The sequence below is a fragment of the Petromyzon marinus genome, chromosome 53 (assembly GCF_048934315.1).
Source record: "Petromyzon marinus isolate PM22_M1 ecotype Great Lakes invasive population chromosome 53, UKy_Petmar_22M1.pri1.0, whole genome shotgun sequence".
NCBI classification, from domain to species: Eukaryota; Metazoa; Chordata; class Hyperoartia; order Petromyzontiformes; family Petromyzontidae; genus Petromyzon; species Petromyzon marinus.
Window position 1 is genome coordinate 7135326 of NC_133719.1, and position 27952 is coordinate 7163277.

The 27952-nt window shown below is 47.0% G+C and overlaps 1 protein-coding gene across 3 annotated transcripts; it reads right to left on the reverse strand.

The window, feature by feature from the left end:
* LOC116953840 (protein FAM161B-like) lies at positions 1–27918 on the reverse strand. Of its 3 annotated transcripts, none has more exons than XM_032974096.2 (11): positions 27300–27918; positions 21043–21413; positions 18883–19150; positions 15385–15609; positions 14774–14884; positions 12522–12720; positions 11958–12288; positions 9552–9719; positions 7861–7960; positions 4234–4472; positions 1–3742 (listed from the first exon to the last, which is right to left on the reverse strand). In XM_032974096.2, exons 1-11 carry the CDS (start codon positions 27390–27392, stop codon positions 3616–3618), a joined length of 2232 nt encoding a protein of 743 aa, XP_032829987.2. In that variant the 5' UTR covers positions 27393–27918; the 3' UTR covers positions 1–3615. The 3 variants fall into 3 exon arrangements, with proteins under 3 accessions (XP_032829987.2, XP_032829988.2, XP_032829986.2); XM_032974097.2 differs by having other exon boundaries at positions 9552–9722; positions 12537–12720; positions 27300–27917; XM_032974095.2 differs by having other exon boundaries at positions 9552–9722; positions 27300–27917.
* Positions 27919–27952: the final 34 nt, after the last annotated feature.

The window sequence follows — 27952 nt, forward strand, 5'->3', positions numbered from 1 at the left end:
CAACATCCAGATGTTTTTTTATTTGTATTACTTTGTACAGTGTTATCTCAGTACACGTGTGTGTACTCATCCTGAGCAGGCGGCACTCCTTAAACATGTATACATTCACGTGCACACGGATATACAACAATATTGCATGATACAGAATTCAAGCACACTAATAAGGTGAGAACAACTTTGATCCTGGCATATACTAAATGTATCCGTTTATAAATAAAGCATAGTGATGCGCCTCATTGTTGTCACGTGTATTTAAAAAATGTGTCAATCTTAGCATTGTGTGGGGGTACAGCAGTGTCGCAGTGGTCAGCACACTGCATTATGAATGAGACAACCTGAGTTCTATTACCCGTCACAGCTAACGTCAGTGGCAAAGTGATATCTGAACCAGTCCTGCCCCCTCTCTAAACCAGTCCTGCCCCCTCTTTAAACCATCGCCCCCCACCCCGACCTTCACCAACTTGCACGGAATATGGTCTAACTACCCCCAGGATTGACATGGTTGCTGGGAGCCTTTCATCCAGCAGTGAATTGTAAAGGGCTGTAAAGTATAATAAAATAGGTACCCCCAGCCATTATTCTGGGACATTTAAAACTCAAATTTCATTGGATTACATGAAGATTAATATTCCTTATTCTTTTAAAGACATAAAGAGCAAAGGAAAATCACGAAGAGACCGCACTTTCCATGAAACTTTTAAAAAGATCATCTCAATAAGCTAAAAAGAGACAGCTTGACCACAAGCTGCTAGCCATATGAATATATATTATACGTGTAATTTTCATAACTTTATGTCATTCTATTATTCACACACAATTACATATGTTTCCAACAACCCCATTTCCAAGTCTGTACTTTTTAACAAATAAAATGACAACGGTTTTGAGATAAATCCTGATTGTGACATTCTTACCTGAACCAAGTTTTTTTTAATCTCTCCCAGTGTTGCCCTCTTCATTAAAAAATGCAACGATGCTCAAAATCAGAACGAGCAATGTTTATGCACATGTATCTGCCGCAGCAACCTTTTCGTGAGTCACGCACGTCAGGTGGGGTGAGATAAGTAACTTAAGGCTGTAAAACAGCCGAGGTGGCTGGCGTCACAAGTACAGAATACAGCATACACTGAGTTAGACCACGTTCTCACATGTAACCACAGTCCTGGGGAATAATACAACTAACGCAGCACTTGTCATTAGATTACTAAAAAATATATAGGTGGCTGGTGTCAAAATACAGCATACACCAGGTTAGACCACTCTCTCACATGTGACCACAGTCCTGGGGAATAATACAACTAACGCATTACTTTTATTATAATACTAAAAAAAGATGGTACCGGTAATCCAATTTCAGTCGGCAAATGAAAGTAACGTCAAACAGATGGCCATAACTTGTATCCAATGATTACGTTCATGTTGGAAAAAAATATATCTAATTTCTCCCAAATTTGTATTCAGATTGTTCTTTGGCATCACTTCACAAGGCCAAGCATCATTTCGAATCTCTTGCAGAGCGGTGCAAACCTTCGTCTTGGAGAACGTTCGTAGGAAGTTGATATCACAGAGTTACCTCTGAGATTCCTTCAAGTGACCTCTGGTCAACACAGAATAAAGGACATCAATATCCCGCTCTGCATATGAGAGTGAGGTTCGTCGCATGCCGGTCAAACTAATATTTGCATTGTAAGAGGCTGAAATTTTCCCAAATTAAGTGCAGAACCAAATTTTACATGTTTTTTTATACATAGCCTTCGGTAACCGGACTGAGGCCATCAACTCACTGCACTTAATGACCCAGTTTAATCAGAATCTTTATTGAGTGGTGGAATCCGATGAGCTGTGAAGCTTTTTTTCATAGACGTCCAGATCTCAGAGGTGCTAATGCAGCACTCTTGACTTCTTAGCTAATCGGCCATCTCAATTACTTTGATTAAAAAAAATATATATTCAAAATATTCAAATACAATTATACATAAGACATTGCTGGGCCAGAAGCCTGAGTTAATGAGGACAATTGCAACAAATGCATATAGGTTACACTCAGAAGCCTACAATCATTACACCGCCGTGATTCTTGAGCCTAGTTTAATCGTAACATAGTAATTTAAAGACAGTATTAATAAAGGTAATCAAGAAATCAGATTAAATAACTTTGCTAATACGGGATTGCATGAAATGTATTATTATACCTTGAGTTATTGGTTATCGGCATATTTCATCTAAAACTTAGTGCCAATACTGAACCAGCAACAGACGTTCATTCATCATTTCATTGCAATACTTACACTGATAATATACGTATAAAAATTGCACGTGTAAGAATCTGTTATTTAACATGCATGCAAAACAAATGCAAATGTTATGCACTAATCACAGTTTCGCTAACGAAGCATACCGTTTTCAAATAATTTGCATGTTGATTCTTACACGTGTGATGTGAGCCTTAAAAATCGGTTTGAGTTGATGAATCTATTTTACCAGGCCAGGCGCCACTAAGCTATACAGCTCTTTTTCAGAAGTGACCTCCTCACAAATGAGAGCTAAACGAAGTGGCTTATCACGTGGAACTGTATAGCAGCAACCAAATACTCTAACCGAATGTTTCTAAGTGTAGAGGGAAAAATCAGAGGACTCGGATAAAAATCCACGCGACCGTGCAAAACTCCCAATATACAGCAGCATGCGTCAGGGTCGGGATCTAACCCACGACGTCCTGTAAACCAGGCGAGGTAGTTAACATCTCACCACCGTGATGCCTTCCGATGCGTCTTTACACCCCTCACCGATTAGAACACTCAATTGCACCGGTATTGCAGTTACACACATCCTGTTCACAATCTATCAATCAGATCAAGGCGAGTACAAGCATATCACAAAAAAAATCTGGTGCCAATAGCGAACCAACAAATAGCAGACCAGTCGACAAGGTGGTCCAGATGTCTTCTGACCCTTAATTCTCGAAAACCTAATATATATTTTTAAAGTAAGGTTGATGTAAAACACAAATTTAATATGCAAAGTAAAAACAAATGTTAGGGGTTAATGAATTGGGAGGCACAAGATATCTGGACTGCCCTGTACAGCATGAACAGCTGTTTTTAAGGGGGGGGGGGCATTGAAATAGACAAATAGAACAAGCCTGATGAGTCGCTGAAAGTCGAGCGTTTGTTTAAACAAATGTTGCTGTCCAACAAATTGCCCTGCAAAGCCGTGTAGCTAGCTTGTTGATGTGTTGAGACGTCTACTGTTATGCCTTGTGCATTCGTTGAGTGGTGTTGGAGTGCCATCTTGTGGATGTTCTCAGAACTACGTGCAGTGAAAACTGGACAAGCAATTCACGATGATCGATGCAATAATTATTCATTACTTATTTAACCTAGACTCTTTTTGTTTGCAGGCGCGTCCTACATTGGCAATTACACCATGTTTTGCCAGCAACCACTTTATATGCAAAGTTCCATTGGTGAACGTGCCTCTGGCTTTTTAAGGTCTAGATTCTGCTAAGGCATGCTCATTATTCCATTGTCGGTGATTCCATTGTCGATGATATTAAAGACTTTCACTTCCTGAGTGTAAAGTGCACGAGATGGGCCTTCGTCCCATCGTCCGGCATCACTGACGCTCATCCACATCGTCCTCACCTTCGCTGGCATCCTCTTTGTCACCCTCTTCCCGATGCTCTTCCAAGTCACCCTCATCGCTCTCTTGGCTCCCTTTCACATCCTCACTCTCGTCGCCTCTGAGATGCGGAGGTGCACGCACACACACGTACAAGTACACAAACACATAAACATGCACACACACACACAAACGAAAATATGATCATTTAGACTTGTAGAGCACAGGGAACACCTATGAAAGTATGACGCATGAGGGTCCGGAACCATACTTGACTGCCCACATCTCAAAATTGCTGATTATTACACCCTGCTGGAAGCTCATTATTTAAGGCAGCGTTGACCCAGGGCAAATCTAGAACATGCTCACATACCACGTGACATCGATGTGCAAGGCTGGAAAATTGTATTAAGGTTGCCAGGACCATAGCGTTATGGACGACATCGCCTTATTGTGGGGCTTAAAATGTAACGCCACCACTGTTAATTACATACAGTACCTTCCGGCGGCAAACGCATGTTAAAAAGCGTAACGGATTCCATGCGTATGGATGGTTCTTCTTCCCGTGTTTACTGAAGCCCCCGTGTGGCCCCCACTGTGAGCGAGCAGCACCTGCTGTTCTGCAGAGGGCGCGAGTCCTGGGAGTCTCCTCGGCCGATCGAGTCTGGGACGCCGCCCGTCATCCCCGTGTCGCTCGCACCATCGTCATCGTCGTCATCGTCTTCATCAGCGGGCCCGGGCGTCTCCCCGCCGGCCGCCCCGCTTCCAAGCTCGCGCACAAACTCCTCATCCATCCCGGTTTCCTGCAGCGCCTCCCGAAAGCGCCGCTCCGCCTGCCTCTTGGCGTTCCTCTGTGAAGGCGCAGTTTCACATCGGGGCCGAGTGTCTCCCTCGGGCATTCGTCAGTGGATGACAGTCAAGCTTCGTAAACCGGATAGGTTTGATGGTAATTCATAAGTAAATTAGCATTAAGCCCTATCCGGTTTACTCACCTTAACAGCAAAAGCCTTATCACTTATGGCATGTCCATAAATTGCAAAAAAAAAATGGGTAAGTTTGTCCACCCAGCAGCTCGTCGATCCACCGGTGGCGTGGTGGGTTAAAGTGTGGGTACTCCCATATTTTCATTTACGGTAAAAAAATAAAAGGGTAATTTTGTCCACCCAGCAGTTTAAATGGGAATACCACAGCACGTCGATCCACCGGTGGTGTATGGTGGGTTAAAGTGTGGGCACTCCCACATTTTTCCAAGAAGTCTGCCCAGTGGAGGTAGGTGACAATTTGTGTAGTGTTTAAAAAAGAAAAATACACCGCAATGATATAATCAGTCAAGGGATGAGTCAACTTGCTTTGGTAAAAAAATGGATATCTTAGTGGCATAGTTGGCGCGTTGCTCAGAGTTTATGCAAAGCTTGATGTAAAACTAACATTTCCATGTTTACATTCTATCCCTATTAGCCACAGAGAAAACAATGCGTTGTTTACATTTTATCCCAATTAGCTACAGAGGAAAATATGTGTTGTTTAGCACACTGACTCATTTAAAAATAACCATAAATTGTACAAATTTACATGTGCATAGTTCTTAACAGCTGGTGTATTTGATTAAATTCATTAACACAAAATGTAATCTATCTTGACAATTGCTAATTTTAATCAAATCCATCATTAAAAAATTCCGGCGGATCCCCATTGCCACCAATGAAGCTTTTATCCACGTCTTTACAAAACAGAATCCGATGGAAATGAGCAATCATTCGAATGATAAATGACACCCATTTATAAGAATGATGCCCTGTGCGTCTAAATTCCACATTAAGCTCTTGGGTAACACATTTCCCTTGTTATTTAAAGACAGGAACAACCCAAAGATAACTTAAGGAAGGAACAACCCCAAAAACAATTGAAGTCAGTGTGTCCCCCCTACTCAAATGAGCAATAGGGCAGTCTTACGTTGGAGGCCGTGAGTCAGTTTTATGTAAAACGCCACAAACCCATGGTGGGAGTCAGTCTGTGAAAATGGGGAATTCCGACAACGCGGCACTGGTGTCGTTGACCTTTTCAGATGGACTGGCTGAGCAATCTCCGGGCAGGATATGAACTCGAAACTTTTAACAGCGTCATAACCTTGAGTGACCGGTTTACATGATGATGCATTACATGACAAACAGATGCAGACGAGGGACGTCTGAGCGGAAATATGGGAAACCACGCTTCCCGTGACACATTTACATTCACAAGCTGCCTTGTTGTCACTGCACTGCATAGCTACACAATACAGGACACCATCAACTACGATGAGAATCCAGAGACTCAATATTTTACCTTACCTTGAAGAAATGTATAAAGCGCCTTAATCAAGGCGCTTCAAAAGTAATTAACAATGATACATGTGAATGTAACGGTGGAGATGAGGTCAATAAAAATTGATGAGAGGAAGCGATGGGGGCAAATCTGTGATGCGTGAATTCGGTGAGGGCGAAATTGATAGTAAATGATGATGAATGGACGGAATGAATGGGGACTGAGTGACAGCCGTATAATGAGAATATGAAGAGGGATAAGTAACGGTGGCGGTTATGAGGGGGGAGATTAAATGGTCGTGGGGCGAGCTAGGGAAAATAGGCGAGTTTTTAATGAGGGGCAGAAACTAGTGAGCGAAGGTGACTGCTTAATGTGGTGGGGAAGTTTGAATCCAGTGAAGGGAGGCAATACGAGAAAAAGGGCGAAAGCGTGGATTGAGCACAAGGAGGAGGAACAGAGAGAGACGGCAGAGTTTGAGAACGCAGAGGGCAAGAAGGCGACCTAGAATATCCTTACACCTGCACTCCATGCATTCCCTGTCGCAGGGTAAAAGCCCCTTGACCCCCGGCTACATCGTAGCGTAGTTTTTGGAGCGCTCTTTTAGAGACATGAAGGTGAAATTTATCATAGACACCTTCCAATTTATTCCCCTCTTGGTATTATCCCTACCCAGAATTGATCGGCATAAAATACGTATTGTCGATGCATCAATTCTTCTGTAATTCGCACTCTGTCTCTTATCCCCGCACCTCCAATTGGCATGGTTGGCTAAGTACGGTGCGAAAGATGTTCAACATACATACACAAATTAACAGATAAGTGGAGTAAATTGGTAGTGGTTGTTCAGATAAATGTGTCAATAGCACCACCACCCACCCCCCCCTAGATTAGAGGAGTTTCAGGTGATTTCATCCTAAAAGTAAAACAGTACATTTCTATCAAAATTATACGCAAATGTGTCTTTGGGTTGCTCGTTTGCTTTCGTCATGGACCATTCAAAAATAAAATGTGAAAAAAAAAATTCCACCTCCGAAATGTCACGAGCCAGCAGACTCTCCTGTACAAGCTTAGGGACATTATTGCGCTAATGACCTTGAATGGCGCATTTCTGCATCGGCAAAGGTTAAGCTGCCAAACGCCACTTGTGCAACGTTCCAGTCATTTCTACAAAAGAACAATGCGGTGCGCAGCTCTGATGTCTTGTGATGCACTCTCATTATAAACACAACCACAGGATTACAGAAATTATTTGTTATGGGCTGTGCGACCCGAGCAAAAAAAAACAATTACCCTCCAAGATTTTCCTGTCTCGTAAAACTACACTTGGAAATGTGCAAAAACTCTTGATTCACCGTATTTTCTTAATTATGACACGCTCACAAAAGGGAGACGCACCCCAAGCTTGTACCTGGTGCCAATAAATGTATACACATATAGTCTCTCTATCACACACACACAAAACCCAAGCATATTGTACGATGCACCACCAACTTTGGAAACAAGTGTGTCCTATAATGTAGAGAATATGATAATACGCTGGGCCTAAACAGAGACCATCAAGGGCATGTTCAGTTTCCCCATGAAGCGTGACGTGCTGTAAATGCTTTTACAAAATAAGGATGTAAAATTCCTTTATGACGTCAGCTCTCTGACATGTTCTTACCCATTGCGTGCAGTTTGATTTGCTTCATTAAGATCAAGAGTGCGTTATTGTTTTTGTTTGTAAATTGTTTACTGTTGATCGTTGTTGCGCGAGTTTAATTTTGATATCGGCAGGTTTATGATGCAATAGGCTGTGCCCATTTGTTTACGCGTTTACTGATCTTACTGTGGCCCCCAGGCCTCTCTTGAAAGTGAGACTTTTGGTTTGCCAATATGCTCTCACCAACTTTAAACCAAAGCATGTACGTATATGTGAGATGATGATGGCGATACCTGGGTGACTTGCTCCAGCAGCAGAGGTCTTCTGGCCACACGAGCCTTCATAGCCTGCAGCTCTGTGTTGTACTCGTTAGTGCGTTTCTTGTCCTGCTCCCTGCCGGGGGGGGGGGGGGGGGGAATGCACAGGGAGGGGTAGGTGGAGACGCACGATGCACCTTTATCGCCGTATCTTGCCTTCTTTAACTCAACGCGCGCTTTACCTGCTGGAGCTACGTTGTTTTGTTGTTTGACGGCTTATGCCGAGACGAAAATGCTGCTCTCTGCTTTTGCTGCTGCTGGTGGTGATGACGACGACGATGTCTTATGACCTACTTCTCTGGTGTGATTGTCGAGAAGTTGATCGGTAATGTTTAAATGTTCACGTCGATGTTAATGGACCAGTGAATAACTTCAGGATAGCCTGGTGAATATCGTAACTTTTTATCATCAGCGTAGGAGATAAGTGCATCTGCTGTGTGATGTTCTGATGCGATTCAATAGGCACCATTGAGTTTGGTTCTTCTCTGAGTGATTAAGTGCTTGTGAGGGATGTTGGAATTGTCCCAATTTCCTCTTCGCTGAGTTTCAGGATGGAATGATGATGATAATGATGATTAGAAACTCTATTGACCCGCGTGCAGCTCACTTGACCTGCGTGCAACTCACTTGACCTGCGTGCAACTCACTTGATCTGCGTGAAACTCACTTGACCTGCGTGGAACTCATTTAACCTGCGTGAAACTCACTTGACCCGCGTGCAACTCACTTGACCCGCGTGCAACTCACTTGACCCGCGTGCAACTCACTTGACCCGCGTGCAGCTCACTTGACCTGCGTGGAACTCACTTGACCCATGTGGAACTCACTTGACCCGCGTGGAACTCACTTGACCCGCGTGGAACTCACTTGACCCGCGTGCAGCTCACTTGACCTGCGTGGAACTCACTTGACCCATGTGGAACTCACTTGACCCGCGTGGAACTCACTTGACCTGCGTGGAACTCACTTGACCTGCGTGCAACTCACTTGACCCGCGTGGAACTCACTTGACCTGTGTGGAACTCACTTGACCCGCGTGCAACTCACTTGACCTGCGTGGAACTCACTTGACTCGTGTGGAACTCACTTGACCTGCGTGGAACTCACTTGACCTGCGTGGAACTCATTTAACCTGCGTGAAATTCACTTGACCTACGTGGAACTCACTTGACCTGCGTGGAACTCACTTGACCCGAGTGGAACTCACTTGACCTGTGTGCAACTCACTTTACCTGTGTGGAACTCACTTGGCCTGCGTGGAACTCACTTGACCCGCGTGAAACTCACTTGACCTACGTGGAACTCACTTGACCTGCGTGGAACTCACTTGACCCGAGTGGAACTCACTTGACCCGCGTGGAACTCACTTGACCCGAGTGCAACTCACTTGACCCGCGTGCAACTCACTTGACCTGTGTAAAACTCACTTGACCCGCGTGGAACTCACTTGACCAGCGTGCAACTCACTTGACCTGTGTGGAACTCACTTGACCCGTGTGGAACTCACTTGACCTGTGTGCAACTCACTTGACCCGCGTGAAACTCACTTGATCTGTGTGGAACTCACTTGACCCGCGTGGAACTCACTTGACCTGCGTGGAACTCACTTGACCCGCGTGGAACTCACTTGACCCGCGTGAAACTCACTTGACCTGCGTGCAACTCACTTGACTTGTCTCAGCTTTCCGGGGTGGCTCTCGGCGAGGCTGCGATGAGGGTCGTTGGCACGCGCCCGTCGCAAGAGGTCGGCACGCATCGCTCTCTCCCTCTCCCTCCTCGTCTTCGCCCTCTCCTCCTCATCCCTCTCCTTCCGCTCTCTGCCCTCCAATGCCCTACTGCTGCCAGGAAAAAAAAATAAACAAGTAAAAATCACACACGCCAACAAATTTCCTATTTGCCAAATTAAATACACGGAAACATTCTCCGGGTTGCGGAATACCCGACTTACGGAAATCCGACCTCAGAGGAATGCGCCTATAAATCACGTGAAAAAAAAAACGTCAAATGCGGAAATGTTTGCGTTAGTTACGTAAGCGCAAGTAGTGTAGCGCGGTGAGGCTGCGGATGCCACCTTCACTGGGCCAGAATTTCACTAGCATTAAGGTAAATGGAATTTTTTGTTAGCGTTATGCAATTGTTTTTCTATCTCAGAACTCTTTTTTTCCCCCATGTTTCAATGGCTAGTTTTCTTCATTTTAAGTTTATTTCATGAGTTATTTACTGGGTGTACTTTATTTAACACAATTACACTTCGACTGTTTATGGTCTCAGCCAACAACGATTGGAGATGTCTGAGGCCTGGGCTAATGCACGGTAAACAAACATTCGGAAGTGACTGCGTTCCGTTAACAATTAATATTAAAATGTTTCGTGGTATTCATACACAATTGGATACAGTCTATGTTCCACTAGTTTCATTATGGGTAGTGTGAGGGTTGATATTCGATTTAATGAAAGAATCACAGGAAGTGCAGAGCCTATGCACAGCAATACGATACAGGAAGCGATAGAAAATGGACGACAGCAAGATACAATACCGACAGAAAACAAACCTAGTAATCGGGTAGGGGATGCACAACTATTTCCGGCTATGGGATTCTATCGTTGATTTTGGGGGGAAAATGTTCAGTTTCCGACATACGGGAAATTCGGATTACGGGTCGTTCCTGGGAACCTAACCCTTCTGTAGCCCGGGGACTGCCTGTATGATGTTGTCAAACAGAGAAGGCCTGGTGATGGGCAGCAGAGGGCAGTGCTGTAAATTCCACTGCACCGCACTTTTATGTTCCCACGTTTGTGCTCCGCGCATTCACCGCCCCACCACCCTTGACCGTTGCGGTGAAGCATCGTCAAGTAATCCCCATGACCGGCACGGCACGGTGAGGCCATAATTCGGCAGTGGATTGATCCAAGTCCTGTACATGAGTGGGAAAAAAACAAAATACACCCTCTCGCTAGCCTAAAAGAACGTACGTGAGTGTAGGTGGTTGCTCCTTAGCTCTCTGATGCGTTTCTCGGGTTCAATACCGCGTGCTGTACAACCAGAAAACATAGTGCATTGCCTTTGAGCTGTACGCCTTTTGGCGTCCTCTGGTCTAACACCGTTTGAGACGAGGCTCAAAAGAAAGCCGTCTCTGGTGTGGACTAATCAGTTTCAAGGACAATGCATCATATTATCAGTGTGTTTTTTGTTTGCAATTTGACCACAAGTATTGTGGTTAATGCACACATGATTCCTTGTAAAAAAGTTTAAGTTTTGTTGCGAGAAAAAAGAGGAAAAACCCCCTATTATTATATCAGAGCTGTCGCGTGTTCTCCAGAATACAAGACGCACTTTACCCTGGATTTTAAACCACAGGTTATGGTGTCTTATAATCCAGTCGGTGTGTGTATATGTATATCCAGATTTTGATAACTTTATTGACACTTGCGTACAAGTTTGGGGCAAGTCTTAATTTCCAGAGCGTCTAATGAACTATTGAAACTTTTTTTTTAACTTTGGCTCTTTTTCAGAAGCGACCTGGCCACAAATGATAGCGCAACGAAGTGGCTTATCACGTGGACATTTCTAGCAGCCAAATACTCCAAATGCATGTTTCTAAATGTGGAGGCAAAAACCTACGATTTATGTATGTATGTTGAACTTCTTTCTCTTCAACGTGACTTTACCGAAAAAACTAAGAATATTCTTTCGCACCGTACGTAGCCAACTGTGCTAATTGGAGATATGGGGAAAGGACAACAAAACACAAAAAGTAGTTCAATCTAGATAATTTAAAGGTCCATAGTTCCAGCGGCTTCCTAATATTGGCAGGAACAGCATTCCACATGGCCACAGAAGCACATCTGAATGCGCGCGGTGTGGTGACCACCGTCTTTGTTCGATGGTTTAGCCAAAAGCTGCACGCTGCGAGGATTGCCGGAGTTGGCGTGACGATGGTTTATGCTCCTTGACGAGATCAGCGGGGTAAATAATGGGAAGAATGCGGTACATCACAGCCGTTAAAACCTACGCAGCAGCAGCAGCAGCAGTTACTCTTGCTCGACACGTTCCAACCTTGGTGCGACCTCACCGTATGGATTCGTGCCGCCGCCTCGCCGCGTCGTTGCTGCGGGTTGGGATCCAGTCGGCCGCCGGGGGGCACGGGCTCGAGCGGAAGGCCCTCGGCCGCGCGTCCCTCCCGGCGGAGGCCGTGGCTGCGGCGGCCCTCTTCTCCCCGCGTTGCGTCGTGCGAAGCGCGAAGGGAGCACAGGCGACGGGCGGCGGCGGAGGGGCCGAGCGCGACAGCGAGCTGCGCTGGAAGTCGCGCAGCAGGCGCTGGAAGTCGGGCACGCTGTGGTGCACGCGCGGGCGAAACGACGGCTCCGAGCAGCGGGTTGCCACGGGTGCCGTGCGTGACCTGCCTGTCGCGGCGCAGCAGAGGGTGCAGCTTCACGCGTGAGAATGCGATCAGCGTCCTGTACAATCCGTTTTACGCTTGTACGGAGCACTCTACCGTGCAGGGCATCCCAGGGTGCCTTACAACAAAAAGCTCCGACAGTGATATAAACCTTTCGGCCAATCGATCCCACTCAAGGATAAGCTAGTGTAAAACAAATACGTGTTGCCTTCATTCTAATTACTCAAGTCTGCTCACCCTCCCGCTGCTCACCCCGGGCCTGCTGTGCGATGTGGGCGTGGAGTCCGGGTGGAATGGCCGCTTTCTCCAGGAGCTCCTGGGCACGCATGCCGGCCCGCACTCGCCGCAGAAGCTCGTCAGCCGCCAGCCGCTCGCTCACGCTGGGGTCTAGCACGGCTCGCAGGGCCGGTCGCTCTGCCGAGCCCGCGCGCCGGGACTACACACGTGCACAAAGATTCCCGGTGTAGCCTTTAACAGACTGTTGGTGCAAGCGCCGTTAGCGAGGAGCGCCTGTGAAGGTCGGCACGGCACGTGACGTCTGAGGGCGAGTTGACCCAGGGGGAAGCACAGGACCTGGTTCAGCTATTCATCAGCGATGTTGTCTGCGAGCGGGAAATAAACTCAGTGGCCGTATCGGTAGCGCTAATCGCTGCACTGACTCTGCCTACACACACAGCGTACACAAAGACAAAGATCCCCACGTATAGCCTACAACAGACTTTTGGGGCAGGAGCTGTTAGCGAGAGGCACCTACGAAAGTCGGCATGGCACCCGAAGTGGTCGGTGGCCAGCACCACTTCCGGCCGCCTTGGTCTCCCCCAGTGCGGGTATTTTACACGCCGCACCGGCTACTCATTTGAGGCTGAGTCGACCTAGGGGAGGCCCAGGACCGCTTTAGATATTCGTCACTGATGATGGCCATGAGCGGTAATCGAAATCGTGTCGCCGGGTTCGTAGCGCAGTGCACTAACCCCTGCGCTGCCGCTCCCCCACATGTACACACGCACACGTTACACAGGCACACAAGCAGCAGTGACATTTGCGACACTTTAGGTTTCATTGATAGCAGCAGTATTGGCCAAGTATGTAATATTGGGTAAACATGTTATATTGTTATATTGGTGGACACGGATGGAAGAGGGGAGGGTGTGGATGGAGAGTGGGGGAAGATGGGGGGGAGGAGAGAGGGTCTCTCTCTGTCTTTCGTATGGCATTTGAAGAGCAACTGATTGCGCGTGTTGAGTCTGGTAATCCATTCGATGGCACCAGGAGTTGCCGTGGATGTGTGGAATCCGTACCGCCTGTGTAAGCGCATAATGGGAAGTGGTCGGTTACGTGATCAACAGATCGCACTGCGCCACATTCACACATGTGGGTCGCTGTAATTTCCCATTTGAAAAGGAAACGGTCGCACCTGTCGTGGGTGTTAAGCAGTTTATAATGAGCAAGTAAGCCTTGTTATGGGTTTTATTTTGCCTTACATTTGTGTCACCAGTGGTCCACCTGACCACTACCGGCCACTCCATAGCGGCGCAGTATCAAATGTCCACAACAAGTTCAATTGACACATTTACCACATTAGCCTAAGCCAAAGCTAGTGACTCTATTTTCAAGTGTGCTCTGCTGGCAGCCCTGATGAATGTTGTATATTTGGAGTTTGCGTCTCTCTCTCTCTCTCTCCCCGTGGTCGCGTGGATTTTTTCACTCCGGTTCCTCCGGTTTTTCCCTCCACATTTTCTAAACATGCGTCGCTATTGTTTAGATTATATGTGCTGCCATACATTTCCACATGATGGGCTGCTTCGTTGAGCAATCGTTTTTGGCCGGGTTGCTTCTAAGACAAAAAAAGTTTAGTTTTATTTGTTTTTATTGTTTAAACAGATGTGTTTACCTTTCCTATACTTTGCACTTCTATCGTGTTTTTTGTACTGTTTGTTGTGGTAACGTTCTGACCTGCCCCTACTGGACATCTGTGAAAAAGAGCTTTATAGCTCATCGGATTCCTCCAGTATAAATACTGATTCTGATTTGGAGAAATCTGTGGTTCATGTGGAAGCCAGTAAATTAAATGTAATTTCTTTCAGCAAAAGAATAGAAAAAAACTTGGCCTATATTCTCATTCATGTGCTACAAAGGGCCATTGCCCAAAAGGTTGCCTATTACATATTGTTTTACCTTTGAGGCAGTGTTGATGACTATTAATAAAAAATCTAATTCATCATGCGCATTCCATCCTAGGATCCCAATGCGCAATGCAGGAACAGCATGAAAACAAAAAGCAGAACCAGGAGAAAACCGACCAAACTATAGAGGGAAGGCCCCTTTTTAGAGATGGGGTTTCAAAGCAGACTTGAATATATCTCCCGACTCCGATTGTGTTTTAGTTTTTTTATTATTATTAGTGCTTGTGCACCACTGCTCTAATGCAGTTATCACCAAATAATGGGTTACATCCTGGAAGTGTTCGGTTAGCTGCGTCAGGGTGGTACCTTAGATGACACCTCCTTTTCCAAGTCGTGCCGTGGACACACTCTCAACTCTCTCTTGTTCTCCTCCCTCTCCGCAAACTCAAACGGCTTCAGTGATGCCCGCAGTTCTTCCTGTCGGTCACCGCCAGCACCACAAGAATACATGCACCGGTCTTCAGCGTCGAGTGTAACCGGCAAACAAGCGTGGTGCTGCAACATTAGCACAGTTGCTCCGTACGGCGCAGAAAAAGTTCAACATCCATCTTTGTTCGACCTGATGATGGTGTCATGACTTGCGCTTTGGATTTAAGCGAGGGAGAGTTGCACAGCCTCGACCTCACATTCTCGTCCAAACTCATCTGTATCCAGTGGTAACCCAGCTGGCCAGACCGCATACATCCACACAAACGCTCGTCAATTTGTATCGACCAAACATCCCAATGCAGGACCCTCCTGACAAAGGGTCCTGGGACTCGGCGTAACTCTCCTCCTCCTCCTCCTCACCTTGCAGCAAAGGATGTAAGGAGCACCCTGACGCCTGGACCGGCGTGGACGCACACACACCCACACACAACGGCGCCGCATGGCCAACGAAGAAGGCCAGAACGAGCGTGAGCGCAGCGGCGCCTTACTTTGCGTGCGGCGCGGTTGTCGTGGCTGCGCCGCTGCGCCCGCTCGCGCAGCTCGTGGTAGAGCGGCAGCAGGCTGCGCGCCGGCACGGGGGCCGCGCGCACCCTCACGGCGCACTCCGCCTCCTCGCGCTGCCTCCGCTCCAGCGCCAGCCGCGCCAGCTCCTCCGCCAGGCGGCGGCGCCGCGTCCCCCGCGCCGCCTCCCGCTCCACCTCGCGCTGCACCAGCTGCACGCTCGGAGGTGGCGGGCGGGCGGGCGGGGATCGCGGTTTGACAAGCTGACAAGCTGGCGCTGGAGGGGGGCGGGGGGCTATGCACGACGGTCGTCCGCAACTCTGCAGGTAAAAAGGTTGATGGATCACTCACTGGACATTTATGAAAAAGAGCTTCATAGCTCATCGGATTTCTCCAGTATAAATAAATATGCTGATTCCGACTTCGCGAAACCCCCTGCCTACCCATTGGTGTCGAGGTCGCCGCCTCTTGGCTTGCCAGGGTATAGCAGTACAGCCAGTTTAACTGTACTCCATAATGTCTTAAATATAAAAAATAACAATATTAATAATTCTACGTGGGGATTAAGTGTTATCGTCCCTACGCTTGCATGGCTTTTCTCCAGTTACTACCATTTCCTCCCGCGTGTATACACATTCATTGATGAGTTGGCCAAGCATCCCAATGTAGGACCACAGAGCTTGGGCAATAGTTGGCACCAGTGCCGGCTGCCTTCCTGTTTGGCTGTGGTTTGCCATGCCTCCGTGCGAAAAATGAGCGCGCGAAACAAATCCTACAGCGTCATGAAATGCAATTTTCATGAACGACGCTATGTAAAGCTCAACATTATTATTATTAGAACAAATCGCAATCAGAAATGCTCCCATATTCTGCACGGCCCTTGGGCAGAAAGGCTCTTGGAGCCGCCTGAGACATACAGTGAGGGAAAAAAGTATTTGATCCCCTGCTGATTTTGTACGTTTGCCCACTGACAAAGAAATGATCAGTCTATAATTTTAATGGTAGGTTTATTTGAACAGTGAGAGACAGAATAACAACAACAAAATCCAGAAAAACGCATGTCAAAAATGTTATAAATTGATTTCCATTTTAATGAGGAAAATAAATATTTGATCCCCTCGTAATCAGAAAGATTTCTGGCTCCCAGGTGTCTTTTATACAGGTAACGAGCTGATATTAGGAGCACACTCTTAAAGGGAGTGCTCCTACTCAGCTTGTTACCTGTATAAAAGACACCTGTCCACAGAAGCAATCAATCAATCAGATTCCAAACTCTCCACCATGGCCAAGACCAAAGAGCTCTCCAAGGATGTCAGGGACAAGATTGAAGACCTACACAAGGCTGGAATGGGCTACAAGACCATTGCCAAGCAGCTTGGTGAGAAGGTGACAACAGTTGCTGCGATTATTCGCAAATGGAAGAAACACAAAAGAACTGTCAATCTCCCTCCACCTGGGGCTCCATGCAAGATCTCACCTCGTGGAGTTGCAATGATCATGAGAACGGTGAGGAATCAGCCCAGAACTACACGGGAGGATCTTGTCAATGATCTCAAGGCAGCTAGGACCATAGTCACCAAGAAAACAATTGGTAACACACTATGCCGTGAAGGACTGAAATCCTGCAGCGCCCGCAAGGTCTCTCTGCTCAAGAAAGCACATATACATGCCCGTCTGAAGTTTGCCAATGAACATCTGAATGATTCAGAGGACAACTGGGTGAAAGTGTTGTGGTCAGATGAATGGAGCTCTTTGGCATCAACTCAACTCGCCGTGTTTGGAGGAGGAGGAATGCTGCCTATGACCCCAAGAACACCATCCCCACAATCAAACATGGAGGTGGAAACATTATGCTTTGGTGGTGTTTTTCTGCTAAGGGGACAGGGCAACTTCACCGCATCAAAGGGACGATGGACAGGGCCATGTACCATCAAATCTTGGGTGAGAACCTCCTTCCCTCAGCCAGGGCATTGAAAATGGGTCGTGGATGGGTATTCCAGCATGACAATGACCCAAAACACACGGTCAAGGCAACAAAGGAATGGCTCAAGAAGAAGCACATTAAGGTCCTGGAGTGGCCTAGCCAGTCTCCAGACCTTAATCCCATAAAAAAATCTGTGGAGGGAGCTGAAGGTTCGAGTTGCCAAACGTCAGCCTCGAAACCTTAATGACTTGGAGAAGATCTGCAAAGAGGAGTGGGACAAAATCCCTCCTGAGATGTGTGCAAACCTGGTGGCCAACTACAAGAAACGTCTGACCTCTGTGATTGCCAACAAGGGTTTTGCCACCAAGTACTAAGTCATGTTTTGCAGAGGAGTCAAATACTTATTTCCCTCATTAAAATGCAAATCAATTTATAAAATTTTTGACATGCGTTTTTCTGTATTTTGTTGTTGTTATTCTGTCTCTCACTGTTCAAATAAACCTAGCATTAAAATTATAGACTGATCACTTCTTTGTCAGTGGGCAAACGTACAAAATCAGCAGGGGATCAAATACTTTTTTCCCTCACTGTAATTAGATACAAATTATTTGTGAGACTAAAAAAATAAACAAGGGCTAAAGATGAGATGACAACAGACACAACAGTAATGAATCCTGTCTCCTTCCCATTCATGTGTAAGCCGCTGCCTTCTAGCAGGCGGGCAAGGGATCTGTAATTGGCTAGGCCAGTTCGGGGGGAGTGGACGGGCTGGAAGCATTCGTCCCACACACTGGCTGCTGATGAAATGGCCAACAATCACACGAAGAAAAACAAAGGCCCCCCCCCCCCGTGGCCTCGCTTCCCACACGATTCCCAACAAACTCCTGCTGGTGGTTTCTTGGTAATCCTGGCCGTGGTTTCTTGGCAATTCGCAGAAGAGGAAGCGTTGTAAAAACAACGTGCACAAAACACACAATCTGGCACGTACGTCTTGTTCCTTTTGAAATTCGTGTCTATTATTTTCCCCTGGTGGAGGGGGATTACTATCTTTATTACTTACGGAATAGGAGTTGGGTGTGGAGTGGGTGTGAGGGGGTGTTTTTAAAGGTTTTTTTTTTTTATGAAGGAAGAGAGGGGGCGAGGGTGACGGTAAAACAATGCAGTTGTGTTCTCTAATCCGTGCGTTCCTCTTTCTGTCTCTCACAATAATTCCAAGTATGTATCTTTCCATGGACATTTTCACACTTTTCAATGTGCCTCAGTAAGAAAGGTTTCTTTTTTTTTATCAGTTTGTACTTCCTGCTACGAGACACATGGTTAAGAATCATGATCATTAACAAAAATAAAATCGAAGAAAAAACTGAAAAGCATGATGATGGAAATTGTAATGCTACCTTTAAATTTTTGCTCCATATTTTTCTTGAATGACGACATTTCCAAAGCGTACGTCAGAGCAGGTAGTACGCGGCGCGTGACATCACTGCATTGCAATACGTATTGGGGGTCACGTGTGGCAGCTGGCTCACATATCACCAGCCGGTGAAGACGCACGCAAACCCACCGAGAAAGGCTTGGGGATGGTGACTTTGGGCGAGCGAGCGCACGAGGCGCTCCGAGGCTTAGGCCTTGGCTCCGGGCGCCCGTGAAACGCCGCGTAGTCATCCAGACGGAAGCCTTGCCACAGCTGAAGCACCCGCCTCACGGCCGGCGGGGTGTCCACCTCCGAGTCGTCCCACGACCCAAGATCGAGCAGCGAGCGCCAGGGCTTAGAGTGGGAGCTGACGCGCATGCCGCTGCTGCTGGTCCCAGTGTGCAACCTTCCCGCTGAGCTGTGCGGAGACAAACGGCAGCAGGGACAGTGTTAACGTTTAACGCCCTGAAAGGGTTCTTAACACTCGCGATGTATTAACCTTTGATTTAAAGCTTTCGTGACTGCAGGGATTCAGATGCTTGGTTCTTTCGGTAAAGTCACGTAGAAGGGAAACAAGAACCAAGAATATGATGTATTAAGAGACATTTTTTTCCTCACCATAATGCTTGAAACAATGGTGCAAATTCCTTAAATCTCCCCGTCTGTCTCAACCAGCAACATAAATGGGTACACCATATTCAGTCGATCGACAGGTCACGTGTTGTGGGGTAAAGTCTTTAGTGGTGTACTCCAACCTCTTCCAAGGTGTTTGGTCAGCGTGGAAGAGTAGGCCAAGATACGCCCTGAAAGGGATGTGAGCAAGAAATTGCAGAGCTGTCATTGCCAACTGCGAATGCTTCCAGCCCACGTAGAAATGATCAATGAATGGGATTCTGGCAATATTATGTATGTTAAACCTATTTCACACCGTATCCAACCTTGCTAAACTACTGTGTCATGACAGAAGGCAGATGAATAACGAATGGCTCTTGCCCATTCATTCATATTTGGTTGAAGGCGAGAAGCTTCTTTTCCAGTTGCTTTGATAAGGTTCAGCTCTGTCAATAACACAGTAATGGGTTACATTCAAGCAAACTCTGGACCAGTTTCAACGTCTGCTTCTCAGTGTACATTAAAGACCCCATGACATCATTCGCAAGAGAAGGCCATTGTGTGCCGGCTTCGTGGTCAAATATTTGGCAATTTTTTTAATATTACCCTGAAATTATTCGATTGGGATTATGCATAGCAATCATCGCCGACTGAAAAAAAAACTAGGCAGGAACCTCCTGAAAAAGAGACATGAGACTCGGTGAGCCTTAACTGGGTAAGTAAGTGCAAAAATAGAATTTTTTTTTAATAACGATCAGTCAGGCTCGCTGAAACGAATGCTGGTGAATTGCCCAATGTTTACAGGCAAGGACACCGCTGTACTACCAGAAGGCCGTGGCAGCTGATGGGGAGCGTAAAATCACTTTTACCTTTTGCATGGAGAGATAAATACAGGAAGGAGGTGTTGTGTCTGCTTATTTATGTTCACCTTATATTATCGACAACGACGCACAATGATTATGACGTCCGGTGTAAATCAATGTCAATGTGAACGGCATACTGGCCACGGAATTCTGGTTAGGAGTTGAGTCACAATGTGGCCTTAAGATTCTACCTTGCCTCAGCCCCCGGTTTCTTCGTTTGTCCAAGCCAACTTTTGGCACTTGCACTTTATTTGAATTAATATTGATGTTTGTGAACTGCGTTTTGACTTCTTTTGCACAAAGATTGTATTTTGCTCTGATTGCAATCTGCTTCGTTGTTTTTTCTCGTTTTTTATGTCATTGCGTTTGTCATTTTGCGTGACCCAGGTCACTCTTGCAAACTAAACTATATCCCTCCTTTCTTTTGAGTTCTCACTTGAGAAAAAAAAATAAACTTGAAACATTAACCGCTGCAGTGGCGGAGATGTTATCTACCTCGCCTGGTATGCAGGAGGTCGTGGGTTCAATCCCTGACCCTGATGCCTGCTGTATATTCGGAGTTTTCATGTCTCTCTCCCCGTGGTGGTGTGGATTTTTCTCCGGGTCCTCTAGTTTTTCCCACCACATTTAAAAACGTGCGTTTGCAGCATTTGGCGGCTATACATTTCCCCATGATAAGCCACTTTGGTGAGCTATCATTTGTGGCCAGGTCGCTTTGAAAAACAGCTATATAGCTCAGAGGGCCTTACCTGGTAAAATGTAAAAAATATTTTTACAATTTCAATAGTTCATATTGAACGGATTTTTTTTTTTTGCTCGGTCTAAAACGGCAAACCTCGGCAAAGGTGGCTTGGACACGGCACCACGGCGGTTGTCGGCGTCCCACGTGCGATCGCTCCACGCCGCCGGCGTTGCCTTCGCGGACGGCTCCGGCGAGCTCCCCTCGTCCTCCCTGGGGGTCTCAGGTGACATAGGCCGTTGCTCCTGGGCCCTCTTGACGGCTTCCCGGTACAGGACCTCCAGCTGCTCTCCGCCCGTCCGCTCGCCCACTCGCTCGTCTGCCTGCTCGGCGAACCCCCGCAGCCGGGCTGGGTCAGACACAGGGGCGGCCGTGGTGGTAGGGACGGGGCAGACCCGCGTGGAGGGGAGTGACGCCGGCCGGCGTGGCGGGGCATCTTCTAACCCGCTGTCGGAGCCGCTCTCCCGCTGTGTGCACACATGAGAATCTTTATTTAGACTGCAGGAGGAGGGATCCGGTGAGCTATGAAGCTCTTTTACAGACAGATGTCCAGCATGGACAGGTGAGCAAATACGCACAGGCTCATTAGTTTCAGCTTCCAGTTTCATGTATTTGGTATAGAGCCCTGTGAGCCATTCGGCTCTTGAGTCGGGTGCAACCCGCAACAAACAAAAAACAAAACCACGAGCAAGAAAACATCTTAAAGTGACTATGTGACCGTGCAAACAGAAAATCCAGGAAAAAAACAGCAAAATATTCCGTAAAAAGCACCGTACACCAACGTTTAAGGAGTACGGACACCGCTACTTCATTTGTTTACTTGCCTCCTTCACATACAACTTGCCTCCTTCACATACTTGGCCATTCGTGTCAAAAATGTTCAAGTGATTTTAACACATCCCATCAGCAACACGCCCTGCTGGGAGTACAAAATTTCAGCAGCAACAGTTCAACACAAGCAAACTCTGGCATGTTATTTGCTTATTTATTTTGGAACATTCTCCACAAAGATGGTAGTAATTATTCAATTAACTTGGCTGGGATTCTCAGGGAATATCGATGCTACGTCTGCTTTGGAAGGAGAGAATAGGAGAGGATAAATAGGTAATATACACATAAATAAACATACATAAGGTGCAGGATGTGTGCTGTGATGTAATGCTGAGAACACTGGACTTACAATACGGAGGCCGCCAATTCGATCTCCCTGTGTGACAGTTTAAACAACGGTGCAAGTTTCGTAAATTCCTCCCTCTGCCTCTGTTCACCCAGCATCATAAACGGGTTCGCCGCTGCAAGTTGATCGGCAGGCCGCGTGTGGTGGCGTTAACGGTGGGTGCTCCAACCTCTTCCAGTATGACAAGCCAACGTGGAAGAGGACACAAATACCCCTTAGAGGTGCTCTCTAGGGCTTTCTCGAGTGAAGGCCCTTACGCCAGCAGTGATATGAACAAGTCATTGCAGAGTCGCACCTTCATGGCTGCTATAAATTCCCTAGTGTAAAGCCACTCGTTGAGCTATCAATTGTGGCCAAGTTGCTTCTGAAAGAGAGCTAAATAGCTCAGTGGGCTTTAACCTGGTCAAATAAAAATAGTTTCGTTTATATTTGTATAAAAAGAAAGTCCACATTCACTGCAATTAAGAGGCCATCCAGAGCAGAACACAGGACTGTAACTCAGTTCATTCCTTTAAGAGTAAATGTGTCTAATCCCGCTTTGGTTTGTTTAAATAAAAGGCACTGCCTTTACAGTTTCACAATTAGTTTAGAGCTTTAACACAATTTTCTTTATGACGTTTGACCACAGTCACTGTATCTTCAGTTTAACATGAGCGCAATGTACAGTATTGGCAAATAGCAATCTGATTAGGGCTGGTAATCCCGCAGTGATGTAGCTGTGCTGGGACGGCATTAGAGAGGCATTAGTGGAAAGAACATATGTGATGACAAGTACGAGGGCTTGGAGCAACGGCAGATGTGCTTCTCAACGTGTGTTCACACATGAGGTCATGTATGCATGGGGAATTGAATTAAACTGGACTCCCATAAATGTGAAAAGGGTCAAAGATAGAGGTGCAACCCTGCAATATCCTGCTTATGCCACTGCTGGTAGAAGGGCCTGCAATACAGGAAGCTCCAGAGAGTCCCACTAGTAGGTTATTTTGGCCACTTTTACAATTATCAGGAATCTTGGAAGAGGTGAGAGTGCCCACACTTTACCCCACCACACATTGCTTCAACTGCCATGCCAGATGATTGAACCAGCGAACTCTGGATTGCAAGTCGTGTGTATTTACCATACATACTGGCAGTATTATATTTCAGTACGTAATAATGGACATAATAAAGTACGGAAACTAAATTAATGGAAGTTATTAGCCCACAGTGCCAACGGTGGAGTGTGTAGAAAACATAATTTAATGCAATCGTTCAAACCGATGTCAGCTGTAGCTCTGCATTAATTGCACACTGTGGTTTGACCTCAAACTTGGCAATGCAACGATTCTGCTGCTATGGAAACAGATACAATTACTGCTTGTTGCGACGTGACATAATGTAAGCCAGACCACACCTCAACTGCAAATAACCGTACTCCCAGTAAAATTGCCAAGTGTGACGCTTAAATCGTTTAAATCGCAGCATTAATTGAAAGCAGTATTGCGAGCAGCAAGTGATCGGAAGGAAGGTTGCAAGTTCAAATGCTGCTTGGGGATTGACTCATCATACCTCTGGGGTCAATAAAATGGGTACTGCTTCAACATGGGCACTAGGATACAGGCTGGTCTAGTGGTCAGCGTCACGGCTTGCACAGAGTAGAGGCGACAGTATGATTTCCACTGCAGGCGTTTAGTACATTTCTGTGAGGAAGAGTCATAAGTGCATCCTGTTGTAAAATGGATGTTGAAGTCATTGTCATGTTAATTAAAATGTCTCGATTACGTCATTGCACACTGGCGTCATTGTCAAAATTCCCAAGTTTCACAATTCCATCAGCCACGTCTCACTTGCCAAACAGAATGTGGAAAAATCCATGGGCTCTGCCAGATTGCGAGATAGACATTCAAGTGGATGCTTTGCATGAGCAAGAAAAAAATGAATTGCATTAAAGTGCTTAGATTCCTGACAAGGGCTACCTACACAAAATGCCGCGTAACATCCAAGGACGACCGTGAGGTTCAGAAATCGTTTTACAATTTTAGGCTGGAGCAGATGTTGTCGGTGATGTCTGAACATCTTTGAGTTTGGTGCGTTGTCTGAAATAAACTTCGGATATCTGAGCTCAACTCCCACTAATGCCTCATTCTGCATCGTTGTGCAACTCTGTGGTCATGAAATACATGAATAAACCTCCACTCTCTGTCGGCAAAAATACAAAATATGTTTTAGTCTATTGACCTTCTAGACGTGTGTATTCATCGTTAATATTTATTGAGACAAGCAGACGCTGGAGCCATTGATATACAGGATGCCTTGAAGACCGGCAAACTAAATGCTTTATGTTTCCGTGAGATTTGTATGTGGTTGTATTTACATATGATTCAGTAACAGCACGTGCATTTTTACATAGCATTGTTTTCGTTGCACTGACAGGGCCCCATTGTGTTGAACAAGTACTCTGACTGGCTAACATCTGGCTAACCAACAGCAGCTGTTTAACAAGTTTGACTCATCTGATGATGTAGCCGATGGTGATGATGGTGCTAATGGCTTGGCAGCTTATGATGCTGCTTCTGCTTCGAGTGGTGATGATGCTGATGTATGTGATGGTTATGCTGCCCTTACTGAAAATGCTGATATCAATGACTAATATTGCGGCTATTTCGACTGATGATGTTGCGACGAAGGTTACTGTCATAAGGGGCCATCAATAACAATATTGTGACTGTTATAAACGTGACTGTTAGGAGATGCAGCAGTGATGACTGTAATTCAGTTGAAAGCAAGGTAAATGTTTATGAGACGTTGCTCCTGATGATGCTGCTGATGGAGGCGATGCTTATGATGTTTTTTGTGTGCTGGTGATACTGCGACTGCAGATAGTGATAGCGCTGGCAAATTACGCTTCTGCGGCTGATAATGCTGCTACTGTTTATGATGATGATGACACAGTGATGACTCTGATAATTTTAAATTCTGCTGCTTCTGCTGTTACTGATGATTATTGTATTGATGGTGCAACTGTTAATGATTAAACTTCTGCTGCTGACACTTCTGAAACGACTTCTGCAGCTGATGAGGCTGCTGAGAGTGCTTCTCACGCTGTTCACGATACTGATAACACCTATGACTTTTCCAATGCTGAAGGTACTGATGCTGATGGTACTTTTGCTGCAACTGCTGCTAAGGCTTCTGATGCTGATGCTAACGGTACTGCCGTATATGCCAATGCAACATTTACAACTGAAGGTCCGATACACAGACACAGGTCTCTGTAAATCCACTGCTGGATGAGGGCCTTTCCCTACGCCTTGTGGGTCGTGGGGTCACATGCCCATACTTCACCTCAATGGTCAAAGCAGGTTAGGGGCCGTCCATAAATGACGTCACGCGATTTTGGACGATTTTTGACCCCGCCCCCTCGTCACACGGCGTCAAAAAAAGTCAGACCCCCCCTCAAATATGACGTCACAAAGCTCTGCCCCCCCCAAAAAATATAAAACATGCTTCAAATCGCCTTAAACTATTGTCATTGTAGTACGTATTTAATGTGCCGCTGCACTCTGATGTTGTCGGAGAAAACATTTATTTAAAAAAGTCGATTTAATTAAGTAGAACGTGTTGTCTATATTTATTTAAAGTTGCGCATTTTGATGTGACGTCACATTTCTCAAACCCCCCCCACACCTCGTCACACATCGTCACAAATGTCTGACCCCTCCCCTAGGTGCGTGACGTCATTTATGGACGGCCCCTTATTAAAGGCGTGGGGTGCACGGACGTTAGAGAGCAAAGCAGGACTGTACGGTGCAACGATGGACATTGTTGGCCCCACAGGAGCAACCGATAGCGCAATGCGATGTCTTGTGCGCGTCCATCTAAGCAATGTACAGGCGCAACCCCTGCTTAGCTTTGCGGGTGAATGTGGTCACACAGGCAGCGCATATGGGGGGGAGCGGTGGCGTAGGGGTTAGCGCTACGCTGCACTACGCACCCTGGCCACCCGAGTTCGATTCACGCCCACGGCCACCAACACCCGGCTGAAGATTATCTTTGAACCGGTCCTGGGCCTCCCCTAGGTCGACTCGGCCTCAAATGAGCAGCAGGTGTAGCGGTGTGTCGTAAACGTCGCTACTGGGGGAGACAAAGGCGGCCGGGCGCGGTGTTGGCCGCCCACCCTCTCGCGTGGCCGTGCCGGTAGCCTTCAAGGATGCTACTCGCTAACAGCACTTGTCCCTACAGCCTGTTACAGGCTACACGGCGGATCTTCGTCTTGTTGTACAGGCAGAGCCTTCATTTCATTTCTCGGGGAATCTCTTCCGCTGGTTTTTTTTACGGTCAGAGGAAACAAGAGGATGGCTCGGTGTAGTCGGCACTTTGCATCGTTCATCATTTCGGTTTTTTTAAATGCTTTTTTTAAAATGAAAGATTTCACCATAGATTTCACGCTCTGCTCTCCTTACCCCTGCCCTCTTCCGCTCTTAACGTCACCCCACAGCACGCCATGCTCTTACACCCCCCCTTCCTTCTCCATCAACAACAAACACATTTTCCGCCGGAGCTCAGCCCGGGACAGCTCCGCTAACAAACAAAAAACCACACACACACAACCCACAAATCCCCGTTTCACAAAAGGCCACAGTAGCATCGCCCGCACAGCACTGCGTTCTTATTGTTGTCAACATCATCCATCACAGCTTGTCAACCCCTTATCAATGCCCTAACTTATTACAGACCATTTCGGACCTTATTGGTCAAACACCCCGTGCCCCCCTTATAAATCACAACGTTCACCCCACAAAGTCTCATCACAAGGGGAGAAACACGACGCAAATTGCTCCTGCGTCAGCAGTTCCTCCCTGCTGTGTTCGTCTCACCTGATGACGGTTGCTTGTGTTGCGATCGAAACGTCGCCATCTATTAATTTTTCTTATCTACGCGACTTTAACCGAAAGAAACAAAGAGCACGACAACAAACACAGTTCCTCGTTGTTGTCGCTGTTGTTGTTTACCCGCATTGAAAACGTCTGCACGCCGCATTGACCCGAACACTCAATCCCCCGCGGTTGTACAGGAACACGTGGTAACCCGTACGGGTTGACGGCTATGCAGCAACAGCAGCAGCAGCAATCATCATCATCATCAATGATCGCCGTCGTCGCTATGCGCAAGAGATCATCACGTCACCCGCTGTTACCTCCGTGTCCGCCACCGCTGCTGCTGCCGGGGCGACTCGGGGCCTTGCTCGGGCGCCAGCGAGCAGCGCGGACAGGGCGTGTGGGGACGACATTGAGCAGCAGCAGCAGCGGCAGCAGCTGCAGCCCCCCCCAACAACACCGGGGCTGCGGCCTGCGGCCTGCGGCGGTGGTGGTGGTGGTGGCGGCTTCCGTAAGGCGTGGGGTGAACTTCTTTAGCCAGCGCGACGTGAGGCGGCCGTGCCGATCGGAGGTGCTTCGTGGGTAGGCAGTCCCGGCATAAACCACCAGCAGTAATTACAATCACTTGCAGCAGCAGCAGCAGCACAGCCACCAGCAAGTTACAACCACATGCAGCAGTGCAACTGCATGCAATTACAACCACAAGCAGTTACAACCACAAGCAGTACAACCAGCAGCAGTACAACCACAAGCAGCAGTACAACCACAAGCAGCAGTACAACCAGCAGCAGTACAACCAGCAGCAGTACAACCAGCAGCAGTACAACCAGCAGCAGTACAACCACAAGCAGCAGTACAACCACAAGCAGCCGCTGCCGCAACACGCGTCGCCCTGGCAACGGCGGCGAGCGCGCGGTGCCGCTTGGGTGGGGGCGGGGCCTCGGTGCGAGGGGGCGCGGCTGATTGTAGGGGG

Coding starts and splice junctions, on each gene's coding strand:
- LOC116953840 (XM_032974095.2), bottom strand. CDS start 27,392: ATGTCGTCCCCACACGCCCTGTCCGCGCTGCTCGCTGGCGCCCGAGCA. Junction 15,610..18,882: donor CCATCCCCAAGCCTTTCTCG/GTGGGTTTGCGT, acceptor CCGAGCGTGCAG/CTGGTGCAGCGCGAGGTGGA. Junction 12,721..14,773: donor AAAAGGAGGTGTCATCTAAG/GTACCACCCTGA, acceptor GCACGTGTGTAG/TCCCGGCGCGCGGGCTCGGC.